Source organism: Cladosporium halotolerans, assembly GCF_011745625.1.
Source record: "Cladosporium halotolerans strain TM138-S3 chromosome Unknown Sca4, whole genome shotgun sequence".
In the NCBI taxonomy this organism is placed as follows: domain Eukaryota; kingdom Fungi; phylum Ascomycota; class Dothideomycetes; order Cladosporiales; family Cladosporiaceae; genus Cladosporium; species Cladosporium halotolerans.
In genome coordinates this window covers 114,263-138,197 of record NW_027191455.1, presented here as the reverse complement: position 1 = coordinate 138,197, position 23,935 = coordinate 114,263, and the positions used below count along the sequence as shown (strand labels likewise).

At 55.3% G+C, this 23,935-nt stretch overlaps 11 protein-coding genes across 11 annotated transcripts; 7 read left to right on the top strand and 4 right to left on the bottom strand.

Annotated features, from left to right (window-relative positions):
* The first annotated feature begins 211 nt into the window (after positions 1-211).
* WHR41_01504 (S-methyl-5'-thioadenosine phosphorylase) lies at positions 212-1,642 on the top strand. The gene is made up of 2 exons (XM_069370110.1): positions 212-513; positions 618-1,642. Exons 1-2 carry the CDS (start codon positions 411-413, stop codon positions 1,523-1,525), a joined length of 1,011 nt encoding a protein of 336 aa, XP_069232715.1. The 5' UTR covers positions 212-410; the 3' UTR covers positions 1,526-1,642.
* Positions 1,643-1,739: 97 nt separating this feature from the next.
* WHR41_01503 (uncharacterized protein) lies at positions 1,740-2,615 on the bottom strand (the record flags this gene model as incomplete). Its single annotated transcript, XM_069370109.1, has 1 exon — positions 1,740-2,615. The coding sequence occupies one exon, from the start codon at positions 2,613-2,615 to the stop codon at positions 1,740-1,742; it is 876 nt and encodes a 291-aa protein (XP_069232722.1).
* A 718-nt stretch (positions 2,616-3,333) lies between these two features.
* On the bottom strand, positions 3,334-6,145 carry acuF (Phosphoenolpyruvate carboxykinase (ATP)). The gene is made up of 5 exons (XM_069370108.1): positions 5,610-6,145; positions 5,447-5,522; positions 5,184-5,384; positions 3,826-4,899; positions 3,334-3,766 (listed from the first exon to the last, which is right to left on the bottom strand). Exons 1-5 carry the CDS (start codon positions 5,822-5,824, stop codon positions 3,500-3,502), a joined length of 1,833 nt encoding a protein of 610 aa, XP_069232721.1. The 5' UTR covers positions 5,825-6,145; the 3' UTR covers positions 3,334-3,499.
* Positions 6,146-7,635: 1,490 nt separating this feature from the next.
* Positions 7,636-8,421, top strand: WHR41_01501 (uncharacterized protein; the record flags this gene model as incomplete). The annotated part of the gene is made up of 2 exons (XM_069370107.1): positions 7,636-7,683; positions 7,828-8,421. The coding sequence occupies 2 exons, from the start codon at positions 7,636-7,638 to the stop codon at positions 8,419-8,421; spliced, it is 642 nt and encodes a 213-aa protein (XP_069232720.1).
* A 116-nt stretch (positions 8,422-8,537) lies between these two features.
* Positions 8,538-10,839, bottom strand: WHR41_01500 (uncharacterized protein; the record flags this gene model as incomplete). Its single annotated transcript, XM_069370106.1, has 3 exons — positions 9,635-10,839; positions 9,533-9,583; positions 8,538-9,475 (listed from the first exon to the last, which is right to left on the bottom strand). Exons 1-3 carry the CDS (start codon positions 9,738-9,740, stop codon positions 8,538-8,540), a joined length of 1,095 nt encoding a protein of 364 aa, XP_069232719.1. The 5' UTR covers positions 9,741-10,839.
* A 152-nt stretch (positions 10,840-10,991) lies between these two features.
* On the top strand, positions 10,992-12,389 carry WHR41_01499 (uncharacterized protein). The gene is made up of 2 exons (XM_069370105.1): positions 10,992-11,274; positions 11,337-12,389. Exons 1-2 carry the CDS (start codon positions 11,029-11,031, stop codon positions 12,225-12,227), a joined length of 1,137 nt encoding a protein of 378 aa, XP_069232895.1. The 5' UTR covers positions 10,992-11,028; the 3' UTR covers positions 12,228-12,389.
* Positions 12,390-12,756: 367 nt separating this feature from the next.
* On the top strand, positions 12,757-14,224 carry WHR41_01498 (uncharacterized protein). The gene is made up of 3 exons (XM_069370104.1): positions 12,757-13,203; positions 13,270-13,521; positions 13,580-14,224. The coding sequence occupies exons 1-3, from the start codon at positions 13,002-13,004 to the stop codon at positions 14,035-14,037; spliced, it is 912 nt and encodes a 303-aa protein (XP_069232894.1). The 5' UTR covers positions 12,757-13,001; the 3' UTR covers positions 14,038-14,224.
* A 194-nt stretch (positions 14,225-14,418) lies between these two features.
* On the top strand, positions 14,419-16,026 carry WHR41_01497 (uncharacterized protein; the record flags this gene model as incomplete). The annotated part of the gene is made up of 3 exons (XM_069370103.1): positions 14,419-14,734; positions 14,821-14,898; positions 14,956-16,026. Exons 1-3 carry the CDS (start codon positions 14,669-14,671, stop codon positions 16,024-16,026), a joined length of 1,215 nt encoding a protein of 404 aa, XP_069232677.1. The 5' UTR covers positions 14,419-14,668.
* Positions 16,027-17,645: 1,619 nt separating this feature from the next.
* On the top strand, positions 17,646-20,075 carry WHR41_01496 (uncharacterized protein; the record flags this gene model as incomplete). The annotated part of the gene is made up of 6 exons (XM_069370102.1): positions 17,646-18,083; positions 18,140-18,262; positions 18,364-18,743; positions 18,859-19,075; positions 19,126-19,253; positions 19,324-20,075. The coding sequence occupies 6 exons, from the start codon at positions 17,646-17,648 to the stop codon at positions 19,976-19,978; spliced, it is 1,941 nt and encodes a 646-aa protein (XP_069232900.1). The 3' UTR covers positions 19,979-20,075.
* Positions 20,076-20,262: 187 nt separating this feature from the next.
* Positions 20,263-21,984, bottom strand: WHR41_01495 (uncharacterized protein; the record flags this gene model as incomplete). Its single annotated transcript, XM_069370101.1, has 1 exon — positions 20,263-21,984. One exon carries the CDS (start codon positions 21,982-21,984, stop codon positions 20,263-20,265), a length of 1,722 nt encoding a protein of 573 aa, XP_069232902.1.
* Positions 21,985-22,143: 159 nt separating this feature from the next.
* On the top strand, positions 22,144-23,274 carry WHR41_01494 (uncharacterized protein). Its single transcript, XM_069370100.1, has 2 exons — positions 22,144-22,470; positions 22,536-23,274. The coding sequence occupies exons 1-2, from the start codon at positions 22,262-22,264 to the stop codon at positions 23,080-23,082; spliced, it is 756 nt and encodes a 251-aa protein (XP_069232901.1). The 5' UTR covers positions 22,144-22,261; the 3' UTR covers positions 23,083-23,274.
* The last annotated feature ends 661 nt before the right edge of the window (positions 23,275-23,935 follow it).

Here is a 23,935-nt window from a genome sequence, read left to right as displayed (position 1 = left end):
AAATCTCGCACAGCATCATTCTGGCATCGACAGAGCAGGTGATGGTTGAAAGACGACGTTTTGAGCGCGTTTCCATCGAGAGCATTTATCTTGCATTTTGACCAAGGGTTGGGCTTATTGATCCGAAAGCGAGTCGCGTTCGCGGAGATGGTTCTGGCTGGTTGGATGACGGACCAGGGCGTCAAACGTGGTTCGCATGACAGTCTCACCGCGATAGAGAATCCAGGCGACCTCAGCACATGTGCATCGCATGCGTCCATGAAGGTCGAGATGTTGACGCCCGCACATCGACCAAGGACGGCTTTCGCGGCCTGAAGAAACACCGCCCCGACCTGCGAACGGTGCCCCACCATCGCGTCAAGTTGGGCGAGCACGTGTTGCGGGGCAGCGAGAAAAGTTGAGACCAGTCAATGTTGCGCCTCAGGGCATCGCCGCCTGTCCTGACCAGCGTATTCAAGCGACAAGTACACATCGGTTTTCGCAAAATGGGCAGCATCGCAGACTCCTACCCTGGTATGTCGACCGAGTATATCCTGGACCACGAGGCCTGCAGCGTCTCTTGCGAACCTGCTCAGTTCACATGCCAGACGCCAAACACCCTCACTAACAACACCCAGACCCCATCCCCATCGCGGTGATCGGTGGCACCGGCCTGCAGTCCCTCCCTGGCTTCACTCCCGTCGCCTCGCTCAAGCCCACCACTCCCTGGGGCGCTCCCTCCTCTCCCATCACCGTCCTCCACCACACCTCCGGCGACGGCAGACCCATCCCCGTCGCCTTCCTCTCGCGCCACGGCCTGCACCATGAGATCGCACCCCACGAGGTGCCCGCGCGCGCCAACATCGCCGCCCTCCGCAGCCTAGGCGTGCGCACCATCATCGCCTTCAGCGCCGTCGGCAGCCTGCAGGAGGCCATCAAGCCCCGCGACTTCGTCATCCCCGACCAGATCATCGACCGCACCAAGGGCATCCGGCCCTTCACCTTCTTCGAGGGCGGCATGGTCGGCCACGTGGGCTTCGCGGACCCCTTCGACGAGGGCGTCGCCAAGGTCGTGCGCAAGTGCGGCCACAGCCTCGAGGGCGACGGCGTGCGCCTGCACGACAAGGGCACCGTCGTCTGCATGGAGGGCCCGCAGTTCTCCACCCGCGCCGAGTCCAACATGTACCGCGCCTGGGGCGGCTCTGTCATCAACATGTCCGCTCTGCCCGAGGCCAAGCTGGCCAAGGAGGCTGAGATCGCCTACCAGATGATCTGCATGAGCACCGACTACGACTGCTGGCACGTCTCTGAGGGCGACGTGACCGTCGAGATGGTCATGGGCAACATGAAGGCCAACTCGGAGAACGCCAGGCGCTTTGTCGGCGCTGTTCTCGACGAGCTGAGCAAGGACGAGCACAAGGATCTGGTTGCTGCGAAGCACCTCGAGGGCCAGATGAAGTTTGCTGGCAGCATCACTGGTGCCGCTGGCAGGAGCGAGGAGGCGAAGAAGAAGCTGGGCTGGCTGTTCCCTGGATACTTCGAGTAGACGCTCCGAAAAGAGTAGAAACCCCAGCAAGAGCTTAGATCACGAGAGACGATAGAACAAAACATGAAGTGCGGCAGAACGCACAAGATACCCACTGGCAGGGCGCCCTCCGAGAAAGTTCTCGACTCAAGATATCTCTCGCTGTGACATCGATCATGCTGACAAGCAAATGCTCCCTCCATCATCCCCATCCCTCAACAAACCTCCCCCACCCTCAATCATCCTGCGAAAACCCCGTCTCCTCAAACCTCGACCCCAACGCCACCAACCGATCCCTCATCCCCTCCGCCCTCCTCCTCTCCTCCCCCTCCAACCCCCCCAAATCCACCCTCCCAATCCACCCCCTCCCATGCTGCAGCACATTCCTCGCCCTTAGCGCCCCGCCCTCCACGTGCCCCATACTCCCATGCAGCGTCATCCTCTCAACATCCTTCCTATACGCCCCGCGGTGCAAGATATTATTATTGTAGAACGCCATCTCGCCCGGCGCCAGCTTCACCCTGATCTCGCCCGGCAGCACATCGTACGGCCCCGCGCCGCGCTCGGCCTCCGTCCGCGCCCGCGCGTGGCTGCCCGGCACCAGAATCAGCGACTCGTCCTCGTGCAACGCCAGGTTCCACTGCGCGTGCCACGCCGGCTGGCGCAGCCTCTCCAGCTCCTCCTCCGCGCTCGCGCTCGGCGGAATATCGTCGCGGTGCCAGCGCAGCTCGAAGTCCTCGTCCGGCGCCACGAGCAGATTAAACAGCTCCATGACCAGCTGCGCGTCCTCGCAGCCCGGCCCCAGCAGCTGCTTGACGGTCGCGATCGTGGCGGCGGAGAAGTAGGTCTGGGTGAAGAGCTCGTGGCCCGGCAGCGCGGGGTTCATGAGCTGCTGCACGCCCCAGATGCCGAGCGAGGGGTCGGAGGGCCAGGGCGGGAACTGCCGCGGGAGCGTGCGGATGTGCGGCCATTTGCCGGCGCGCGAGAGCGTGGTGGCGTTGTGGGAGATGGCGCGGAGGGCGGCGAGGGTTGTGGGGGTGAGGTTGGAGGGGACGACGATGTAGCCTTGGGAGGCGAGCAGGGAGCGGAGGTCGGGGGGTGGGGTGGGCATGATTTTTGGGTGTTTAGATTTTTTTTTTTTTTGGGAGGGTTTTGTTTGAGAAGATGTGTTTTTTTCCTGAGGTCCTTGTGTTTTTGACTTTGGTATTGTGGTGGCGGTCTGGTGTGTTGAGGCTGATGTGCTGGATGACGGTTGTGGAGCTGCCTGCTGCTGTTGTACGCGAAGGCCAAAAGCAAACCACGGCGAGCAGTGAAGCCTGGCGACTCTTCACTCGAATTCGGGTACGAGTCGCTCCAGATATGCAAGTTGCAAGTGAGGTTACATGTTGGAGTTGTACCTTGGGTGAGATGGGGCACGTGGAGAGCCCCACTTCTCGCCAATGCACGCAACAAGAATAGGTAGGTGGAGTGACCGCCGCCGATCGCTAGGCGAGCCGCTCAATAGTCAGGTGTAGTCACTCCACCACTTTCGCCAATAGTCTGAGGCATCAAAGTTTCTCCCGCCCAAGATCTAGGGTTCGATGATCATGGGAGATGTAAGTATCTGAGTTTATCTTCGTTTCGTGGAGAGATGGATTCTTTTCGATGTTTACCTTAGGACCTCTGGAACGATTTTCTGTGATGCTGTACTACCATCGCTTCTAGACTGTCTAAACGTGGAGACCTTGTCGGAGAGACCGCCAAATGGTTCGCCATAGAAGTCAATGATACATACTGTTGCCAAACATGCTGCGAGAAGTCGAGAGGATGAGAGAAGAGAGAGACACAAGTAATATTTGACAATTTTCATTCAAGAGAACTTTGCTCATCTGGTTCGTAACTATGCCATATTCCCAAGAAAAAAACGCCCGAGACTCCCATCCTCGTCACAAAGTGGTATATTCATCTCAACAGCAATATTCACAACACCTCTCCCCAGCAAACGCTTCTTCTCATCTACACCTGCGGCGCAGCAGCGAGGACCTCAGGCGTGGCCTCGTCGGCGTACTTCTTGAAGTTCTCGCGGAACAGCTCGCCGAGCTTGGTGACCTCGCCCTTGAAGTCGGAGGCGCCGGTCCAGCCCTTGGCCGGGTTGAGGAGCTCGTCGGGCACGCCGGGGCAGGCCTTGGGGACGGAGAGATTGAAGGTCTCGTAGACTTCGTACTCCTGCTTGGCGAGCTCGCCGGAGTGGATGGCGTCGAGGATGGCGCGGGTGTACTTGAGCTGGGAGGGATGTTAGTGTTGTTTTTTCGGGTTGGAGAGTGGGGGCAGAAGTAACGTACAGGGCAGCGCTTGCCGTTGTCCTTGACACCGGCACCGGTCCAGCCGGTGTTGAGGAGCCAGGCGTTGGCGTTGTGGGAGGCGATCTTGTCCGCGAGCATCTTGGCGTACTTCATGGGGTGAAGGGCGAGGAAGGGCTGGGCGAAGCAAGAGGAGAAGGTGGCCTGGGGCTCGGTGACACCCTCCTCGGTACCGGCCATCTTGGAGGTGTAGCCGGAGATGAAGTGGTACATGGTCTGCTCAGTGTTGAGCTTGGAGATGGGAGGAAGGACACCGCGGGCGTCGCAGGTCAGGAGAATGATGTTGGTCGGGTGGTTGGTGGAGACGCAAGGGATCTTGGTGTTCTCGATGTACTCAATCGGGTAGGCGCAGCGAGTGTTCTCGGTGAGGGTGGTGTCGTCGTAATCGACAACGCGAGTCTCAGGGTCGAAAACGACGTTCTCGAGGATGGAGCCGAACTTGATGGCGTTGAAAATATCGGGCTCCTTCTCGGCGGAGAGGCCAATGCACTTGGCGTAGCAGCCGCCCTCAATGTTGAAGACGCCGCGGTCACTCCAGCAGTGCTCATCGTCGCCAATCAGAGCACGCTTAGGGTCGGCGGAGAGGGTGGTCTTGCCAGTGCCGGAAAGACCGAAGAAGACAGTGACGTCGCCGTTGGTACCCTCGTTGGCGGAGGAGTGGAGAGTGAGAACGTCGTGCTTGATGGGCATCTCGTAGTACAGGACGGTGAAGATTCCTTTCTTCATCTCTCCAGCGTACTCAGTACCGAGAATGACCATCTCCTTTTCGGCGAAGTTGATCGAAACGGAGGTCGCAGAGGTCATACCGGTGGTGAAGCGGTTGGCAGGGAAGGCACCAGCGTTGTAAATCACGTAGTCAGGGTGGAAGTGCTCGAGCTCCTTGCGAGAGGGCCTGATGAGCATGTTGCGCATGAAGAGGGCATGGTAGGCGCGGGCGCAGACAACGCGAACGTTGATGCGGTAGCGCTCGTCCCAGCCGGCGAAACCATCGATAACGTAGATGCGGTTGCGGGTGTTCAGGTAGTCGACGGCACGCTCACGGTTGATCCTCCAGACCTGTGCATCGATGGTTAGCAGCTGTATTCGGGCATGGAACCACACCCAGACGATGCTCGGACGCCGGGAAGCACGTGAAAGCGGAAGCCAGCAAGCCAACCGAGGCCAGATGCCGACAACGCCCGATGGCACGATCAGCCGAGACTGCGGGGATGGGCTGTGCCGCTGCGTGACGTATGCAGCTTGCCCCGCAGCCCACGCGATAGGCCGGGAACTGGGCTCGAGGCTGCATACCATCGTGACGACGAGCAAAAGTGTGCAGGGGGTATCATGATGCCACTCACCTCAGGAGACATCGGCTTGTTGACCGGGCCCCACCAGATGTTGTTCTTGGAGCTGTCCTCCTCCACAACGCGCTTGTCGGAAGGCGAACGGCCAGTCTTAGCACCAGAGTATGCGGAGAGGGCGCCTGTGGATGTGATGGCGGAACCGGTCTCGTAGACGAGCGCATCCTCGTACAGGGCGGGAACGGCAGGGTTGGCGATCTTGAGACGGTGTTAGTTTGGCTTGCATGGTGTGGCTACCAGGTGTAGCGTGGTGGTCTTACAATGGCGACACGGTCGTAGTCAATGTGAGCTTTCTCGTGAAGTTCCTCCTCGATCTCGGTGTGCTCTTGCTGGGGCCTTGAGGTACAATGTTAGTACTTGCAGTGCTGTGAAGCGAGGAACTGGCGTGGACATCTGCTCTAGACAGCCACGAGGGCAACATACTCGACACCCTTAGGGTGCAGAGCGGTCTTGTTGACGCTCTGGGAAACCATTGTGCTGACGGTACGTAGAGATGTGGAATGAAAGTTGCCCCTCTGTTGCTTTGCAATTTGATCTGTAAAAAATGTGCTTGGGGAGTTTGTGTTTGGTGGAGGGGGAGTGTAAGCCCTCGCAGGAGGGGCAGGGCGAGTATTAATACCACTCGCCGGGAGGGACATTTTGTCTCCAAGTCTCGGAACAGAGCTCGTGGAGGCTCGATGTGATGCTCCTTGCCCCACAGTGTCTTGATTCCCGGGGACCAGAGTGCTTGCGGAGCGGTGCCGTGATTGGTGTTCTAGACGTAAAACGCCGGAGCAGGTCGGAAGCTGGGCACGTCGCCAGGCGCGCAGTAGGGAAGGTCGGGCGTGATCGGGTAGACAGGCTGGCGGGCCTAGCGATTTACGGGCACGAGACGGACAATTGCTCTGGAAGCTGAGAAGCGAGGCTATGGTTGCCGCTGCTGGACTGACGAGCGATGCACAGAGCTGGTCTGTCCTGGTGGCGGGATCGCAGATGCTGCGGGGAAATGGAAGGCTACGCAGCTGAAGTAGTACCGCGCGCTGGGCGGCTGCTAGCCCACGCATGACGACCGAGGACGTCTATCCCTTCGGTCGAGGGTCGTAATAAAACGTCACGATTGCGGGCTAGACAGCGCTGGAGCGGTGATCTCGGTGCGGTGGACAAGCGGAGGAAAGGCAGCGCCGCGATGTCGTCTACTTCCCACGGTGATTGCTGCAATGCGCCTTGGCTCCCTGCCTGTACATGACAGCCGCATCGAGGAGACCGTGACTCCGTGTCATGTGCGTCACTACCGCATCTGGTCGGTTGCCTGCGCGTGGAGGGTGCCTTCGCGAACCGATACCGTGGGATAGTGCTGCCTTCACTGCGAACGCCTCAGTTCGGCCACCCAGCCAGGCGTCACTATACACATCCCGCGTCTTTTCACGCGCATATACTTTAGTACAGTACTTCTCTCCGCAAACCATGTCTGGGCGCGGAGAAAGCGTAGATCCTCGGCACCAGCCTCGCCAATCCACGCTTCGTCAAAGACTCTTAGCCCGCAGCGCACTTTTCTCGGATACCCGCGGCCTATTGCATGTCATCTTACCTTACCTCCATCGGCATCTCGAGTTGTTACACATCTGGCCGCGGCTTTTAATCCACCAGGACCACAACGCAAGGCTAGAGCTATTTTCTGTCGCCGCTAGCCACCACCGCCGCATTACCCGAGCACAGCCTCCGCGGCACATCATCTTCCGCTGGGCTGGCCTGCGACGCAAACGAGATCGCCCGAAGCCAGCGCCTTCCCCACGCCCAGCCCTTCCGTGTGGAGCTCGCGAGCGATTACGATAACGTGGACATCCGCCAGGAGGGGACTGTGCGTTCGTCATGTTTATGTACGAGAAGGGCGGCTGCGGAGCAAACCGCGTGCTGCTTGCTGTGAGACTTGCCCTGCAGAAGCTCTCCTGCATGCACGCCTTTACATATAGGCAGAGGATCAACCCTCTTCCGATGCGCTTTCTCGCTTTGATAAGGTTGTTTAAGTGCCTACGGTACTGCCGATATTTTTGGCCTCACATGTGATTCTCTTCTCTTGGCCCAGGAAAACGTGCTAAACGCGTTCTCGTGCCTACTTTACTCTACTGCAATATTTCTTCAACTGACCTCGACAGAACGCCGCACCAGTATGGCATCGCTGTCGAAGCTCGATCAGCTTTCTCATCACTTCGGGAGTTCCCATTCTGTGGATACGTACCGGCGGCGAATTCTTTGTTGACATACTCAACGCAATAACCACGACATTGGAAATCGTCCAAATGACAAGGACGCCAGAGATAATATCGGTGTTCCGGATAAGATGTTGGCTACGAGCGGTCTTTCTGGCTAGCAAGTTGAATGCTAAGACAACGAGTCCTTGCGACAAGATCGAAAGGAGAATCACACCCAAAATGGTTTTCCCGATTGCATTCAGACCTAGATCGTCGTGAACATGCACATGCTTTCCGAATCCGATGTTCTTCGCGTGGACGAATGTTGCGTAGGAACCGATTGCGAGTATCTCGATACCAGTCAGTCAGGGAAAGCCTTCCTTTCGAGGCCATCGAGCCAACTACTCACAGTCCCTGCAAAAGCGACTAACCCATCCAAATGTAACAGGCTCTTCGCTCGCATCTGGTTGTAGAAACTCATACTCGCCATCATCACGATCAGGGCGGTCATCAGCGCGCCGCAGAAGACGACCTTCGGCAGCGTCCTGAACTTCACTGCCGCCACGTCCCGCCAACTCTTCGCTTTTGCCCGCGACGACGGATTCCCTTTCAGGAATTGGATCGCTAAAGTCGACGCCCGCGGCGGATCTTCCCAGAATGCTCTCCGCGTATGCTGTGCGTTCGTCATCCTCGTCACACTGATCGTTCTCGGGAGCACGGTTGCGTTGCAAGCCATCATCTCCCTCGGCACGCTAGCTCTGGCCTTCACGTACGAGCTTTCGATCCTTTGCCTAATCTGGCGTCGTTTGTGCGGTGCTCCACTGCCGCCATACGCATGGTCACTCGGACGCTTCGGCCTTCCGATCAACATCTTAGGCTCGATATATGGCTTCTGGCTCATGTTCTTCTCCGTCATCCCGCCGTCGTACCCCGTGACAGCAGCCAACTTCAACTGGTCGCCAGTCATGTTCGCGGGTGTATTGGGCTTTACGACTGTCTATTACGTTCTAGTCGCTCGCAAGGTCTATAAGGGCCCTGTGGTGGTCTGCCAGCCGTACGGCTCTTGATTGCCAAAGTGAAGAAGTGTGTCATTAAAGAAAGGGTATCTCATAAATGCTAGATCATCCCAACGCCCGTCCATGGTGTACCGCCGTAATGCTCGCCCGTCGCCCGTCGACCCTCCTCATCGCCACCGCGCTCCACGGATCGCCGGCCTTCTGAACGGTGCCAATCGATCTCGCTCACCGCCGTCGCGTCGAATCATCCTCCTCCTCTTGACGTGGCCCACCGCGCCTTTCACCCCAGGGAGAAATCCCTGATTGGCATAAGCCTGTGCAGCATCCCACATCATCACACCGCCGAAGCTGTCGAAACCTTTCGCATAGTCGATGACTTTCGTCAGCGTCTCGACGGGCACGTAACCCGTACCAGCGGCCGTCGGGCCCGCGGGGACACCGACGAAGACTTTAACGCCCTTGTTCAGCGACTTCGTGCGCGCCCACTCGTCCCACGTATTGTAGTTGAAGCTAGTCTGGTTAGCGGCGTCCGGCTGGAAAGACTGCACGCCGCAGTAGTTGTTGTAGAACTGCACGAAGACGGCGTCGAAGTAGACTTGGCCGTCTAGCATTTCGTTGTCCGCGGCGTCGGGGTAGGGGCACTGTGGAGCGGCGGTGATGAAGTACTTGGTGCCGGTCTTCGAGGTGCGGTCGTCCATGAGCGAGCGCAGCGTCTTGCCGAAGGGGACCATGTTGGTGATGACGGACTCGAAGTCGAAGTCGAAGCCGTCGAGGCTCACGTCGCCGAAGGGTCTAAGGGCTGTGGAGTTGTCTTGTTTCGGGCCGAAGGTTTCCCAGATCTTCTTTGCGCCCTTCGTGGCAGCGTCCTCGGACTGGAAGCCTCCTTCGGTGTAAGTCGCACCTCCTATGGACAGCAGGATGGTCTTATTGTATTGCGTTTGGCAAGTGGAGATGTCCTTGGCGATTTCGGGACATTCCAAGAGGCCCGTTCCATTGAATGTCGTGCAGCTCTTCGATGAACTAGAGAAATCGATCACAGGCTCGCCACCAACGCCTGTGGTCATTTGGAATAGGAAGGCCATTGGTATAATGTCGATGTTGGAATCTGTATCCTCGTTAGCGGCCGTTGTGAAGGCTCAGGAATCATCGCACTGAAGTCTACCTGCACAGTAAGTAGCCAAGTTCTTCTGCTCCATGCCACCGCTGGCCTGTCCTGGAGTCGCTGTCAGCTTCGCATAGTCGTGGTATCTTACTGATGAAATACCCCAATAGACGGCGACATTGCTTGATCCTTGTGTGGCAAACCGAGCTTGAATGAGACTTGGGGTCAGGGCCGTGAGCAGGCTGACAGAGGTCAGAAGCGAAAACATGACAGCAGACAGCACAGCTCCGCGGATGAAGCAGAGGAAGGATCAAGACGAGACCTTCGACCAGGTGAGTCAAGGAGGCAGTAGCAAGGAGAAACCTCCATGGTCTTGGCTCTTTGCTCTATACTTATATCGCAGACGTCTACAGAGCGACATAAAGTGAAGGGGCTGTAAGAGTGGCCGGTAGCTACAGAATACCTGGGGCAGATGGATGGGGATGTCTGAGTCCGTCTCGCGGCCAAAGCACGATTCGATGAGGCGCCATGATCTGGGGTACTTCAGGCTTGCAGCCACCGTTCCTGTTCAAGAGAGCGCAAGGGCATGCGCGTGTTCCAGACCGGGCGTCGGCACGTTCGAAGCCCGGTGGCTGGTGTTTGGATCGATGCGCTTTGACCGGAGGACTTTGAAGTGATGGAGCTGACAAGTCTGATCCAGATGTCTAGCGATAGAGAGGCGGATATCCGTGACACAGTATCGGATTGGATTGAATCGCAGAGCATCTTGCCATCGCAGCATAGCTTGCGCGTCCTGAGACATGCCACCAGAATGTTACTTGCCACAGGAAGGTAGTTTAGGTGTTGAGCACAGACCAAGGTGGCCGTTGGAAAATCAATAGCGTTGCTAAAAAGGAAAATGCTCCCAGGTGCCGCCTATGCCGCGCTGATGGTGGCGGCAATCTCATGCATAGAAGAGGCTGCTTCATTGATGGGAGGACTTTCATGAGCATGATTTGTTTATGGGCAGTGTTCGCAACGGACTGTATGGCTTGAGGCTGGATCTGGCAGTATTACCAGTGTTTCACTACTGGTTTGTGTCTGAGACCCGATTAGCCAAGCTACAAATCAAGCCTTTGTGAAGACGATGGATTTTGCCGAAAATGCCAGCCATCATCCGCTCGTCAGTCAGCTGTAACTGGGGACTTGTCTGAGCACGTCCATGTCTGCGACGCCGTTGAAGTGGCTGGCATTCGTCGACACCGAGAAGAGTCACGACTTCGGTAGTTGAACTCTCCAACAACATACACGCATTTGATGGCCCTCAGAGATTGTTCCACGATTGGACGTAGTATTGACAGGAGATGTCAGCAGCATGAGATGACGACGGATCTTTGCGGTACATGGGACGAGTGAGGAGGGAGAAGGAGGCCGAAATGTGGCCGGGAGCGCTTAAACGGCACGGTCCGCATCATGCAGTCCGGTAGCCGAGACCGAGATCGTGGGGATCTGCGCCGACATTTTGCGCGACACGAGCTTGAGCGCTTGCTTCACACCCTTCCCAGTCAACCTCGACGATGCCTAAACGAAAGCGCGAGGACGGCGCAGATGGCGTCTCCGAAGGCTCCCCCGAGCCAGTCGTAGATGCCAAGCAGCGGCGGCTGCAGCTCAAGCTTGAGCAAGGCACGGTAAAGTTAGGTCACGCCTTCAAAGTCGCAAAAGGTTTCGAGCGTCAGAAATTGGGCCGGAGGCAGAAGACGGCAGCGAGTCAAAAGAATGACAAAGATACACAAAGGATCGAGGCGGAGATCATAGCATTAAAGGTACATTATGCCGCGACGGAAGAAAATTACAAGATCAAGCTGACGGCAGGATGTGGACATAGGCACTCGATACGACTACTGCAGCGAGACACCACCTTTACAAATGCCTCCTCAAAATCAAGGCTGTCGCGAGCTCGCCGCGACTAGAGCCGGAACTTACCAAGCTAGCTCCTGTACAGCGCGACGCTGCCACTCTGAATATTCTGTCGAGATTATCGAGCTCCAAACCTGCGAAAGAAGCGCTGAACACCGTGATGGAAGAGATTCAGCGGGCCGCTGGGATTACACGGAAAGCACCGAAACGATCAGCTTCACCGGTTGTTGAAGATAAGAAAGCTCCGCAACCGGTCCTGAACCCTCTGGAAATCACCGATTCTGAAGACAACGAGGGTGAGGGCTCAGACGATGAGTTTGGGGGATTTGACGATCGCATTGCCGGCTCCGATGTGTCCAATGATGAGGAAGACGATAGTATGGACGACCGTCCAGCACCATCGAAACCCAAAGCATCGAGCTTTATCCCATCTCTGAGCGTTGGCTACGTTGCTGGAAGTGGCTCGGAGCCAGAATCGGATATTGAGGAACTAGCGCCTGCTAAGAAGAATCGACGTGGACAACGTGCTCGTCAACAAATTGCAGAGAAAAAGTATGGAGCAAAGGCGAAACATTTGGCAAATCCGAAGAATGATCGCAATGCGGGCTGGGATATGAAGAGAGGTGCTACCGATGGCGGTAAGGGTAAGAGGGGAGGTGTGGCTGGTGCGAGAGGTGGCTTCAGCAAAGGACACGCAGCTGGACACAGGAACGGTGGAGGCGAAGCTCCTGTGCCACCTAAGAAGAAGCACAAAGACGACGAAGGTCCTATTCATCCAAGTTGGGCGGCGGCGAAAGCAGCCAAGGAGAAGAAGAATGCACCTGTGGCTTTCACGGGTAAGAAGATCAGCTTTGATTAGTGTAATATCGTACGCCCCGCTCCAGCGCGGCGGAGAATCGAGGAACAACCGCATGATGACCGCTGATAGCATTCCTATCATTCGCGGAAAGTTCAGACTTCCCATGGGAAACGACATAATACTTCTATTGCGGAAGAAGCATTGATCTTAATCCAAAGTGGCACGCCGCATCCTAGCCAGCGCAGGTGAACAGTCCTATTTGTGAATTTTGTTGCTGATCGCTGCTGTAGAAGCACATTTCCGCTCCTTGTGCTGGCGTCCTAACTGGTAGGTTCCTCACGCATTCATGCACAGCAATGCATTTGCCAAAGCCTCAAATTGCAATTGAGCCCATCCACAACGCAGATAGCGGGTCTTCGAAGGTCCGATACCGAACCAATCATCGCGGGTAGCGATACCGACAAAGTGAAAGCACGGACACATGCAGGCTTCGCGAAGCCCTGAAGGGCCCTCGGGCTTGAATGCGAGGCTCCACTTTCAGCGAAATCCCTCCTCGCGCTGCTTCGGGCTCGGCCTCGCATTCAAACAACATCAAACTGGCCGCAGCATGGATCGTGGCGCTCACGCGTCAGCAGCGGCACACGTTGCTCATATAGAAGGCAGGTATCTCCAATGTTTTCATCAACCATTCTCCACTGCTTGCGTTTGTAACCAGGTGCTGTTCCTCTCTCATCAACTTGTTTTCGTTCTCCACCTCATCGACATCCCGAGCGGTCGACTGTTGGCCTAGCGCACTCCAAAGCCATACCAGTATTCGTATAGGGAGTCGGGATTATGGACGCGCTCAATACGCTCCTTGCGCGCCAGGACTCGACAGAAGATCCTCATGGCGGTTTTGTTTTCTACCACTATGAGCCTTCAATGGCGGCGGCGGTTATTTTCGTCATTCTATTCGGCCTCTCTACCATTCTACACGCAGTGCAAATGAGCGCAACTCGGACATGGTTCATGATACCATTCCTCATCGGATGTCTTTGTAAGTCCATGAAATCAGCTAGCACTTCTTTCATTCTAAGACAAGCAATTCACTGACAGCTTGCAGTTGAAACGATTGGATACATCGGTCGTGGAATGTCTGCGAACGAGAACCCTGGACCCTACACCCTGAACCCGTACATCATCCAGAGCGTGCTGTTGCTCGTCGCACCAGCGCTATTTGCTGCCAGCATCTACATGGAGTTGGGCAGGATTGTGCTCATGGTCGAAGGAGAGCGTGCGTTATTCATTCGTCGCACTTGGTTGACGAAGATTTTCGTTTCTGGCGACGTTTTGTCTTTCTTGATGCAGTCTTCTGGTAGGTCGGATATCATTACCTTCTAGCATCTGTGACCACCATTAACGATTCTGCATAGGTGCTGGCCTCCTCGCGACTGCCGACAGCGCTGACTCTTCCGACACCGGTAACACAATCATCATCGCTGGTCTGGTCCTCCAAGTCATCTTTTTCGGCCTTTTCGTGATTGCCGCCGCAATCTTCCACACCAGCATCAACAAGATGCCGACCGTCAAATGCCACAGCACTCCCTGTAAGAAGCACATGGTGTCCTTGTACATCGTCAGTATTCTCATCTTCATCCGATCCATTGTGAGAGTTGTCGAGTACGCGCAGGGCAACGACGGCTACATCATGGCACGCGAGGCTTTCCTATACATCTTCGACGCGCTAGTCATGTGGCTTGCGGTGGTCATCATGAACTGGGTCCACCCCAGTGAGGTTGGCGCCTATCTGCGCGGCGGCAAGGCTTTCACAAAGGCTTGGAAATTGGAAGACGTGGATCGCCTGGGGGTTGGTTCGTACAGTCCCGCTTAGAGGTTCTGTGAATCATGAGATAGTCGGGCTTGCAGGCGGTGTTTTGACGCGAGTCGACATATTTGGATGCAGTTTGGTAGTAGATGCACGGCGTTCTGGTGTTAGATAGGTCTTATATAGCTGATAGAGGTCATGCAGTTCACTGATGCAACGACAAAAGAAGTCTAAGGACGATTTCAATCGCCGGCATATGCATTCGCTCAAAATTCTGCTCTTATCAAAATTACCATGAATAAATTTGCTGCATCGAACGAGACAATCGTCCCGTACACAGCGTATTGAACCCTATGTCAGGAGTCCGTGCGAGCCGAAGCTTCTGAACTTGGTTGCATTCAGCCGATGTGAGATGGGACTTCCAAGTCAACAACTCTGCGTTATATAACAGCAATTGATACCGAGTCTTCATATACCCTCAAGCAGCGTACTCTCTGCGTGTATTATCTAGCGGTTATAACCTTTTCGCGCGCTCATTCGTTCTGCCGAATCCAGTTCTCTCACCTCGCACGGGCACGATCAGGCAACAGGTCACAAAGTCACGCAGATTCATTACTGTGCCATCGCATCGAACAGTTCCGACTACAGACTACGGCTCTCACTGGTTAGAGCTTCTATCCGTGCAGCTGGAGATAGGATGACACAACTTGGATCTAAGAAGTCCCGCAAAGGTTGTGCTCAGTGTAAGAAACGGAGGGTCAAGGTTGGTAGTTATGTGGATTAGATTCCTTCCCTTTTCGACTTAGAGTTTCTACATGAACGTAAAGACTGAAACCTGCCGTCCTATAGTGTAACGAAAACGCTCCGTGTTCCAATTGCGTGAGGAGAGCCGAACAATGCAGCCTGCTATATCCAGCTTCCCCAAGTGTAAGTCTTGCGATGTCTCACGCAGAAGCACCCCAAATATCTGACGCATAGCCGTAGGGGCCTAGTGAGAGCACCAGCTCCACGGATACTCAAGAATGGCTGCAAGACCTTGAGCTGATGCATCACTACAGCCATAGGACCAGTCGGACTAAGCTGGGAAACAACATTAGGTTACAGCACGTCTGGCAAGAACACATACCACTCGAAGCTGCCAGACACACTTTCTTGATGCACGGCGTACTTGCACTTTCGGCTCTACACCTTGCGTGCACCAATCCTCAAGAGGTGGCCAAGTATGCCGCGTTGTGCGACAAACACCAGGCTTCCGCGTTGGCGTCTTACCGGCACATCCTGACCCATATCACGGACGAAGTAGCCAATGCTTTGTTTGCTTTGGCGACTATACTCTCCATATCCTCGATGACCAGAGCGACTCTGAAGGCCTCACAGATGGAAGGACAGCAATACATTAGCGTCGACAGTATATGCGAATTGCTGTACTTGACGAGGGGCGTACGGGAAGTGAAAGAGGCTACGGGGAGTGTCGTAAGCCGCGGCCCCTTCTCTGTCGTACTCTATGGGCACGCACTATCAGCCGATATCCAAGTGACGATGTCCGCGAGCATGTTTGCCATGTTTCGGGAGCTGGATAAAATGATCCTTATCAACTGCCCGGAGCCGGATCAGCGCAAACAGTGCTCAGAGGCACTGAGACACCTGCGCGATGTCTTCGAGACGATAATCTACACATACGCGTCTGGAAGTCTTGAGATGGGCCAGATATGGCGCTGGACGGCCATGCTATCCTACGACTTCATCAAGATGGTGCAGTCAGAGTTCCCGCCTGCTCTAGTCATCACGGCGCACTTCTGCGTGGCCACCTTGATGCTCCGAGAGACCTGGTACATCTCTGATTGGGGCAAGCTCGCATACGATGGCATACGATTGGCGCTGAACGGCCGTTTAGCAGAATACATGAGCTGGTGCGAGGAAGAAATCGCTTCAGACAACGCTGGCATGAAGTTCGGCGCGGCAGCGATCGAGACCACAGGCGGAGTGCAAGACGAATGGCTATCGGTTGGCAGTCGCGGCCCAACACCAATGATCCAGACGCCACTTGCTGAGTGAATGAGAGCGAGTCTAAGGGACCTCGCTTAGGGCCGGCTTCGCAAGAAACGTCAATCACAGCATTGCATACCTTTGTTGAACGCTCCCGCCTGTCAGGAAAAAATCTGAGACTTTGCCAAGGCGTCGGGATTGTTCTGTCACAGTCGACGCGCAAGTACTTACCAAGCGAACTGGGATTCGTTTCATACAAGCTTAGGAGTAAGCAAACACAACCGAGCACTAGCAGATCATCGGGAGCCCCGATGCGATAGACAGCATTGGCAGGGACCCACCAGCGGTGGGCCGCATCTAGTTGGAAGTCTAGATGAGTGGAAGACCCACCATCATGGCATTCCGAAGTGAAAGCGGATGTACGGCTTTGACGAAAATCGCAGGAACGTTAGTCAGGGGAGTGTGAGGGGTCGTGATGTGATTATGTATTCATTCACTCACGACCACTACTGTAGTGGCTAGGCAACAGCCAGGCGACTATTGCGAGGTCAGTGAAAGCACATTGCGGGGTGTGTGTACCTTTTTTCTTTCCGCAGAAACATAGAAACACCAAGCAACCTCTTATCTTCAGACAAGCCACGACCTGCCGACACGCGATATCGAGCTGAAAGAGCAACGAGCCCTTAAAGCGAACGGACCTTCATGCTGAACACCAACTCGACGGCATCGATGCAAAATACACAGGGATCCGGCACGTGGAGGCATCTCGGCGATCGGTATTCGTACTGCTAGCGCGAGTGCCAGTGGAGATTCTGGACGCAGGTTGTCAACGGTTCCACATGTTGGCAACGGAGGAAGTGGAGGAGACGGCTGACTACTGACTACTGACTACTGACACCCAGCAGGTCGTCTACACCAGTCCCACCGGCCTTCTTAGCGCGTGCGACACGTGCTCCTGTCTTGGCTGGGGTTCAATAATGTGGTCCGTCTTGCCGTGCTGGCTGCGAATACTACGACCGGGGTCGCCGACATCTAATACCTCCCACCTGGACCAAAATGAACCACACACCGCATCGGTCTCATTCAGCCGCTGACTTATTCCAAGAAGTACCACAAGGCTTGGAGGAATCCTTCGCCAGGCGTTCTCCCTCGTCGAAGTATCACATGAGAGTTTGCCTGCGGTCGCTTGCTCCGCGGATTTTCCCCACACGTCATCGGCCAAGGGTTTTGCGGCGCCCCATGGCACGCCGGCCGCAGCCCTTCGAGTCGGCGCCCCAACCGCACTTCAAGCAATGCCACGGACCGCTCTGCAGCTGCGTGGCGTCCCGGACACCGACTTCGCCAAGTCTTATGCCTCTTCGCCCAGCTTTGCTTTCCAACGCCACGCCATCTGCCATGGCGCTGAGCCTTTAGTGCACGTGTTGCCGCCCCGAAAAGGTGATCGCGCGGCCTTGGTCGTCGCAGATGTCGCTCTCATTTGACGTCTGCCAATAGTTATCCACATGTGCCATGCCACCGAGCTGGAGAGTGTGGACAGGACCCCATGGGCTTGGAAGGCGGGTGAGTTGTGGGTGAGAGGAACGGTATAAGAGTGCAGGCTCATCGTTCCCTGATTCAATGATCTTCCCCTCCTCCCGCTTCATAATCGGCGTTTTGCCTTGGCCTCCCTAGCTTGAACAACCGCAAACATGCCTGCTCCCAAGGTTGACGAAGAGGCCGTCTACGAGGAGAAGCGTCCCTCGCCCGCAACCGGGAACTCCAGCGAAGATGTCACCCACGACGAGCACCAGCCTACCAGGCGCGCCAGCGTCGCCGCCAAGCTTCGAAACCCGCTGATTGGAATGACCGACGACGAGGTACTCAGGGATGTTGACGCTTTCGTCGATGCCCGCGGTCTGTCCGACAAGCGCGACGCCTTCCACAAGGGCGCCCTGATGGCTCGCGTGCAAAACCGACCGCAAGGATATGAGAGGATCTCCATCCTGTCTGAAGAAGAGAAGGGCTGGTTGCGACACGAAGATCAACACCGCTGGAGTCAGCCTTTCATGCTTTATTTCCTGGTTGTCCTATGCGCTGGCTCGGCTATCGTCCAGGGAATGGATCAGACAGCTGTCAATGGCGCACAGGTACGTGTCTCCAAAAGCGGGTACCCTACGATTCGACGGACTGACTCTTTTCATAGCTGTACTACTTCAGAGAGTTCAACCTGGAAGGTCCTGAGAACGAGTTGCTGCAGGGTCTCATCAACGGCGCACCGTACCTGTGTTCTGCGTTACTCGGATGCTGGAGCAATGCACCTCTGAATGTAAGTATCTCAAACATCACCTCACTCAGACATCACTTATCGCAGACATCACTCCGTCGGCAAATGCGAAAGTTCAATTGCTAATCGCCTGACCTTGACAGAAATTTTTCGGTCGCCGCGGAACCATCTTCATCTCTTGCTTCATCTCCTTCGTCACCGGTATCTGGATGGGCGCTGCCAACAACTGGGTAAACCTGCTCATCGCCCGATTCGCTCTTGGATTCGCAGTCGGCGCGAAATCAAGTACCACTCCGGTATACGCCGCCGAGTCTGCGCCGAAGAATATCCGAGGCGCACTGACCATGATGTGGCAAATGTGGACGGCTTTTGGAATCATGCTCGGCTTTGTTGCCTCCGTTGCATTCCAGAATACTACCATACTCGGCGAGAATACGCAATGGCGTTGGATGTTGGCATCAACTTCGATCCCGCCATTGATCGTCATGCTCCAAGTATACTTCTGCCCAGAAAGCCCGAGATGGTACGCTAACCCTAACCCTAACTCATACCCTTACCCTTACCCTGGTCCCCGTAACACTAACACTAACCCTACTAACCCAATCATGTTGCTTTGCTAAGCTAACTCTTATGCGCAGGTACATGGAGAAGGGCAAGTGGGACAAGGCGTTCCACGCTTGCAGCCGACTCCGGTCCCACGACATTCAGGCCGCTCGCGATATGTACTATGCCGCCAAACTTCTTGATGTCGAGGCGGGCGAGCGTGAGGGCAAGTCTCTGTGGAAAGAGTTCTTCACGGTCAAACGCAACCGCCGTGCAGCCCAAAGCTCGTTCTTCGTCATGTTTATGCAACAGGTAAGCCGCCTTTCTCCGTGTTTTAAATCGGCGGCGCTGACTTGAATTAGTTCTGTGGTGTCAACGTCATTGCATACTACAGCACTCAGATCTTCCAAGATGCAGGTTTCTCCTTGTCCAACGCGCTTCTTGTCTCTCTCGGCACTGGTATTGTCAACTGGTTGTTCGCTATCCCTGCGTGAGTTTCCCAGAGAAAAGCTGGTTGTGGGCGACGATGAGATACCGAATGATCACTGACTTCTTGCTAGTATTTACACGATCGACACTTTCGGCCGACGAAACCTTCTCCTTGTCGGTTTCCCCCTCATGGCCGTCTGTCTCTTCTGGGGTGGATTCAGCTTCTTGATCGGAGGACCGTTGAATGCGGACGGCGTTCAAGAGAACGTTCCCGCCTCCCAGCTCGGTTCCGTGGCAGCAGCCATCTTTTGCTTCATGGCGATCTACTCACCGAGTGAAGGTCCCGTGCCATTCACCTACTCCGCCGAGGCGTTTCCCCTTTACATTCGCGATGTTGGCATGTCTTTCGCGACAGCCACCTGCTGGGGCTTCAACTTCATCATCGCTTTTAGCTGGCCCGCACTGCGCACGGCTTTTACCCCGACTGGTGCTTTCTGCTGGTATGCCTGCTGGAACTTATTCGGCACGGTTTACTGCTACTTCCTTTTGCCAGAGACGAAGGCGCTCACGCTCGAGGAATTGGACACGGTCTTCAACGTCGGCAACCGTCCCCACGCCAAGTACTATACCGAGAAGCTCCCGTGGTATGCTGGCAAGTATATCTTGCGCCGCGACATGATGCCAATCGCGCCTCTCTATGAATTTGATGAGGAGCCAGAGACCAGGCACAACAGCGTTGTTGCGGACCAGCCTGCGAACCCGAACACTGCGCCCAAGATGAATTGAAGTATGGGGAACATGGACGGCAAATAATGTAATGATACCCGGTTAAGGATTTCATGTTTACAGGTAGCGTTGCAATCGATCTTTGTTCAAGAATATATTGTTGCCATTCGTTGCATCGCGGTTACGTGAGCCAAAGACGATTGAATCAGGAAGTTTGCTTTTACCACCAATTCCGAATGGCTAGCAAGAATGAGTTGTGCATTTTATTATTACAAGGGTATGTGATCGTCACTCGCGTATGCAGCTAGTCTCAAGTGCCTATTCAAGTGGCTGGCAATGCCACCTCATATCCTAGCATACCTGGCCAACTCGGCCTGTTCTTCCCTCAGGTCGCGTTTTGCCCGTCGTTCGTCGAACTCTGCCTTCCGCCTTTCCTCTTCTACCTGCTTTTCGCGCTCTGCCAGAGCGGCTTCCCTCTTTCGACGCTCTGCACGCTTCTTCTCTTCTGCCGCGCGTTGTTCTTCGCTCCACTCGCCTTCGTCCGCATCAGGTGCAGGAGGCAGGCTGTCTATATGCTTTTGAAGGAGCGGTCCACGAACGCTTGGAGGTAGCGATATCAGATGCAAATGGCTAAGGACCTGTTGAGGGAGCGCATCAACGCTGGTGGAGTTGTTGAGAGCGCTCAAAGGCTGAGCTTTGAGAAGACTGATGAGGTCGGCCTTGCGCGTAGACTCTGGTAGTTTGAGTCGGTTGATGTGGTCTCGATAGAGCTTCTCGCGATCTTTATCGACTAGTTTGCGATCGTTCATTTCCGCTTCGCGCTTGAATTTGCGCTTGAATTCAGGCCAGTACAATTTGGGCGTTGCTTTCTCAGACAAAAAGGCAAGATATGGAATCTTGGGGTCCAGCTTCTCCATTTTCGCCCGTTCCTCTCTAAGCTGTGCTGCTTTGTCCTTGGTCCACGCTTCCCATGCCTCTTTCCGCAATCTCGAGCTGGAAAGCACGGTGTATCGATCATCCATCAATATGCTGTCCGGAGACTCGTCTGCGATCAATTTATCCCAAGGTGTGTATGGGCTTATGCGATGGTCGTCAAGCATGTCGCGGAACAAGCCAATCGCGTCCTCGTCACTCAGTGGAAGTCCTTCCGCGCCCTCCTCCCATTCTTCTCCCTGATCGTCTCCATACTCGCCAGGATCCAAGCCGTAATCTTGACCCATGGCCGCCAATTGATAGGCTATGTCATCTTCACCAAATTCAACAGGTCCCTCTCCTTCAGGCTCATCCTGTTCTTCTTGTTCAGTAGTTGGCCTTGCTGAGGGTTCACCTTCCACTTCCTCTTCACCCTCTTCGCCTTCGGTATCGGTGACCTCAACATATTCATACTCGCTGTCACTTGCGTAGTCGCCAGCCTGCGGTCCTTGAGGCTGCTGCTCAGTCGCTTGTACAGCTTCTTTCGCATCCTGTTCCTCTGCATGCTCCGCTTGAGCCGCCAGCTCAGCCATGAATGCTTCCTCGTCCTCCCTCTGCAAGCTCTCGCTCCTCCTGCGTCGATCCCTCCCCTGCTCCTGATCCGCTGCCTTATTGATCTTAGCAGCCTTGCTCTTCGCTTCCATCTCGCGTAGCTGCTCTTCTGCCCATCGCTGGTTGTCATCCTTCTCCTTGTCCTCCTTCTCGCGGCGTTCAAACTCCAGTACTCCTGGCATTACCTCTTTGGGAATGTACCAGAAACTCTCTCGGGTCTCGGTGTTGTGTGCAAAGCGCCGACCGTATTTGGTGCGAACGAGAACCCATGGCTCGTATCCAGGCAGGATATGCTTCGATTTCGGGCGGTCTTTCGCGTTTCGAGGATCATGTCGCGCGTTTCTTTGGCGCCCTGGATGTCCGTTGGGAGTGTGCCTTTCGCGAGGTCCAGTCGGTGCATTTCCTGGTGGCTGATGCGTTTCATGCTCCGCGCCATAGCCATATTGGCCATTTGCTTCGTCGTCGCCGCCCAAGGGAACGAAGTCGCCTTGGTTGCTCATGTTTTCCGGCTGCATTTTCTGTCGCTTGTTCGGCGACTCCATGTCGCTTGTTGCGCATGCACAAAGCAAGAATGTAGAGCTGTTATAGAAATCGTCATGGCATGGCTGGCGGCGGGAGTGAAGCTGCGGCCAAACGGCACCTGCCGAGCGGGTGCACGTCAACGTCGCGTTGCCTGGAGCTGTCAGTGAGCTGCCCATAGATCAATCAAAGCCCCAACTACACCCACCCACAAACCCAAATACCATCACTCGCTCGCTCGATCAATACAGTTTTGGAGATACTGAGTGACTCGACACACACACAACTGATACCGCCACTATGTCACGCCGTTACGACTCCCGCACGACCATCTTCTCGCCCGAAGGCCGTCTCTACCAGGTCGAATATGCGCTCGAGGCCATCTCACACGCCGGCACCGCCCTAGGCATCTTAGCAAACGATGGCATCGTCCTCGCAGCAGAGCGCAAAGTCACGAGCAAACTCCTGGAGCAAGACACAAGCGCCGAGAAGCTGTACATTCTGAACGAGTAGGTGGACACCCAACAGCCGGGCCAGATCTCAACATGATACTGACCAAATCTCCCTTCAACAGCAACATGATCACCGCAGTAGCAGGCATGACCGCCGACGCCAACATCCTCATCAACTACGCCCGCCAAGCCGCCCAGCAGTACCTCCTCACCTACAACTCCGACATCCCCTGCGAGCAGCTCGTGCGCCGCCTATGCGACCTGAAGCAGGGCTACACGCAGCACGGCGGTCTCCGGCCCTTCGGTGTCTCCTTCATCTACGCCGGCTGGGACAACCAGCGGCAATTCCAGCTCTACCAGTCCAACCCGTCCGGCAACTACGGCGGCTGGAAGGCGACGAGCGTGGGCGCGAACAACGCCTCGGCGCAGAGCTTGCTGAAGCAGGACTACAACGAGGACTGCAACCTGAAGCAGGCGTGCGAGCTGGCGGTCAAGGTGCTGAGCAAGACGATGGATTCGACCAAGCTGTCGGCGGAGAAGATCGAGTTCGCGACGGTCGGCAGGACGAAGCAGGGTAAGGTGTATCACCACCTGTGGGCGGCGGAGGAGATCGATGCGCTGCTTAAGGAGCACGGGCTGGGCAAGCAGGACTCCGAGGAGCAGAAGTAGGTCGGGTTTCGCGGGGTGCGATCCAGCTGCGAGACCTGCCTTGACGGTGGGCATGAGCATTTCAAATGAGGATACAAGTGTATAATACAAGAGCAGATTATGACCCAGGCCTCAGCGGGACTGCTGAGTTGAGCTCGTCTCGTGTGATCGAACTATCGACCCAGAGAGAATCGATGAGTTGCTCGTGAACAACTTTCTGTTCTTCCAGTATGGTTTCTATTTGAAGTAAAATCTGCACAGCTATACGCTGTCATGACTGGACCAGATACTGATAATGGCTGATCGTGTCAAAACGCGAAGGCACTCTGATTAATGTTCTGTACGTCTCATGAAATTAGGCAATGGGCGATTCAATCCATCGTCATAGGTAGTTGTATACGATAGCTTTTTAGCTCAGGACCACGAGGTGGACATTGTCTTGATTTATCGCGTTATCGATTACGAATCTGGGAATGGCAAATCAATCATTCATTGATGCAACAGAAACACGTGTGATAGAGAGTCTATGGCATCTCAAGGTGCGGCCGTGTTTCGTCGGCATGGTCAAAACACTTTATGGCTGTCGCCACCGAACACAATGTGACGACCAGAAGGACGCCATGTCATCGCAAATTCAGCATATTCAGAAAGTCGTCAGTCGAGTTTGCGTTTGAAAACAATAAGACCTCAATCAGATACAGCAACCCTCAATGCACTCTATTCTCCAACCCTAACCCTAACCCTTACCCTTCATGACCTAACCCCAAATCGCCCACTCCCCAGCTTAGCTCAGCTCAGCATCGGCATTCGCGCGCGCGCGCGGGCGGAGAAAGAATCACCCGCCAGCCAGCCCGTGACGTCGGCAATGGCGATA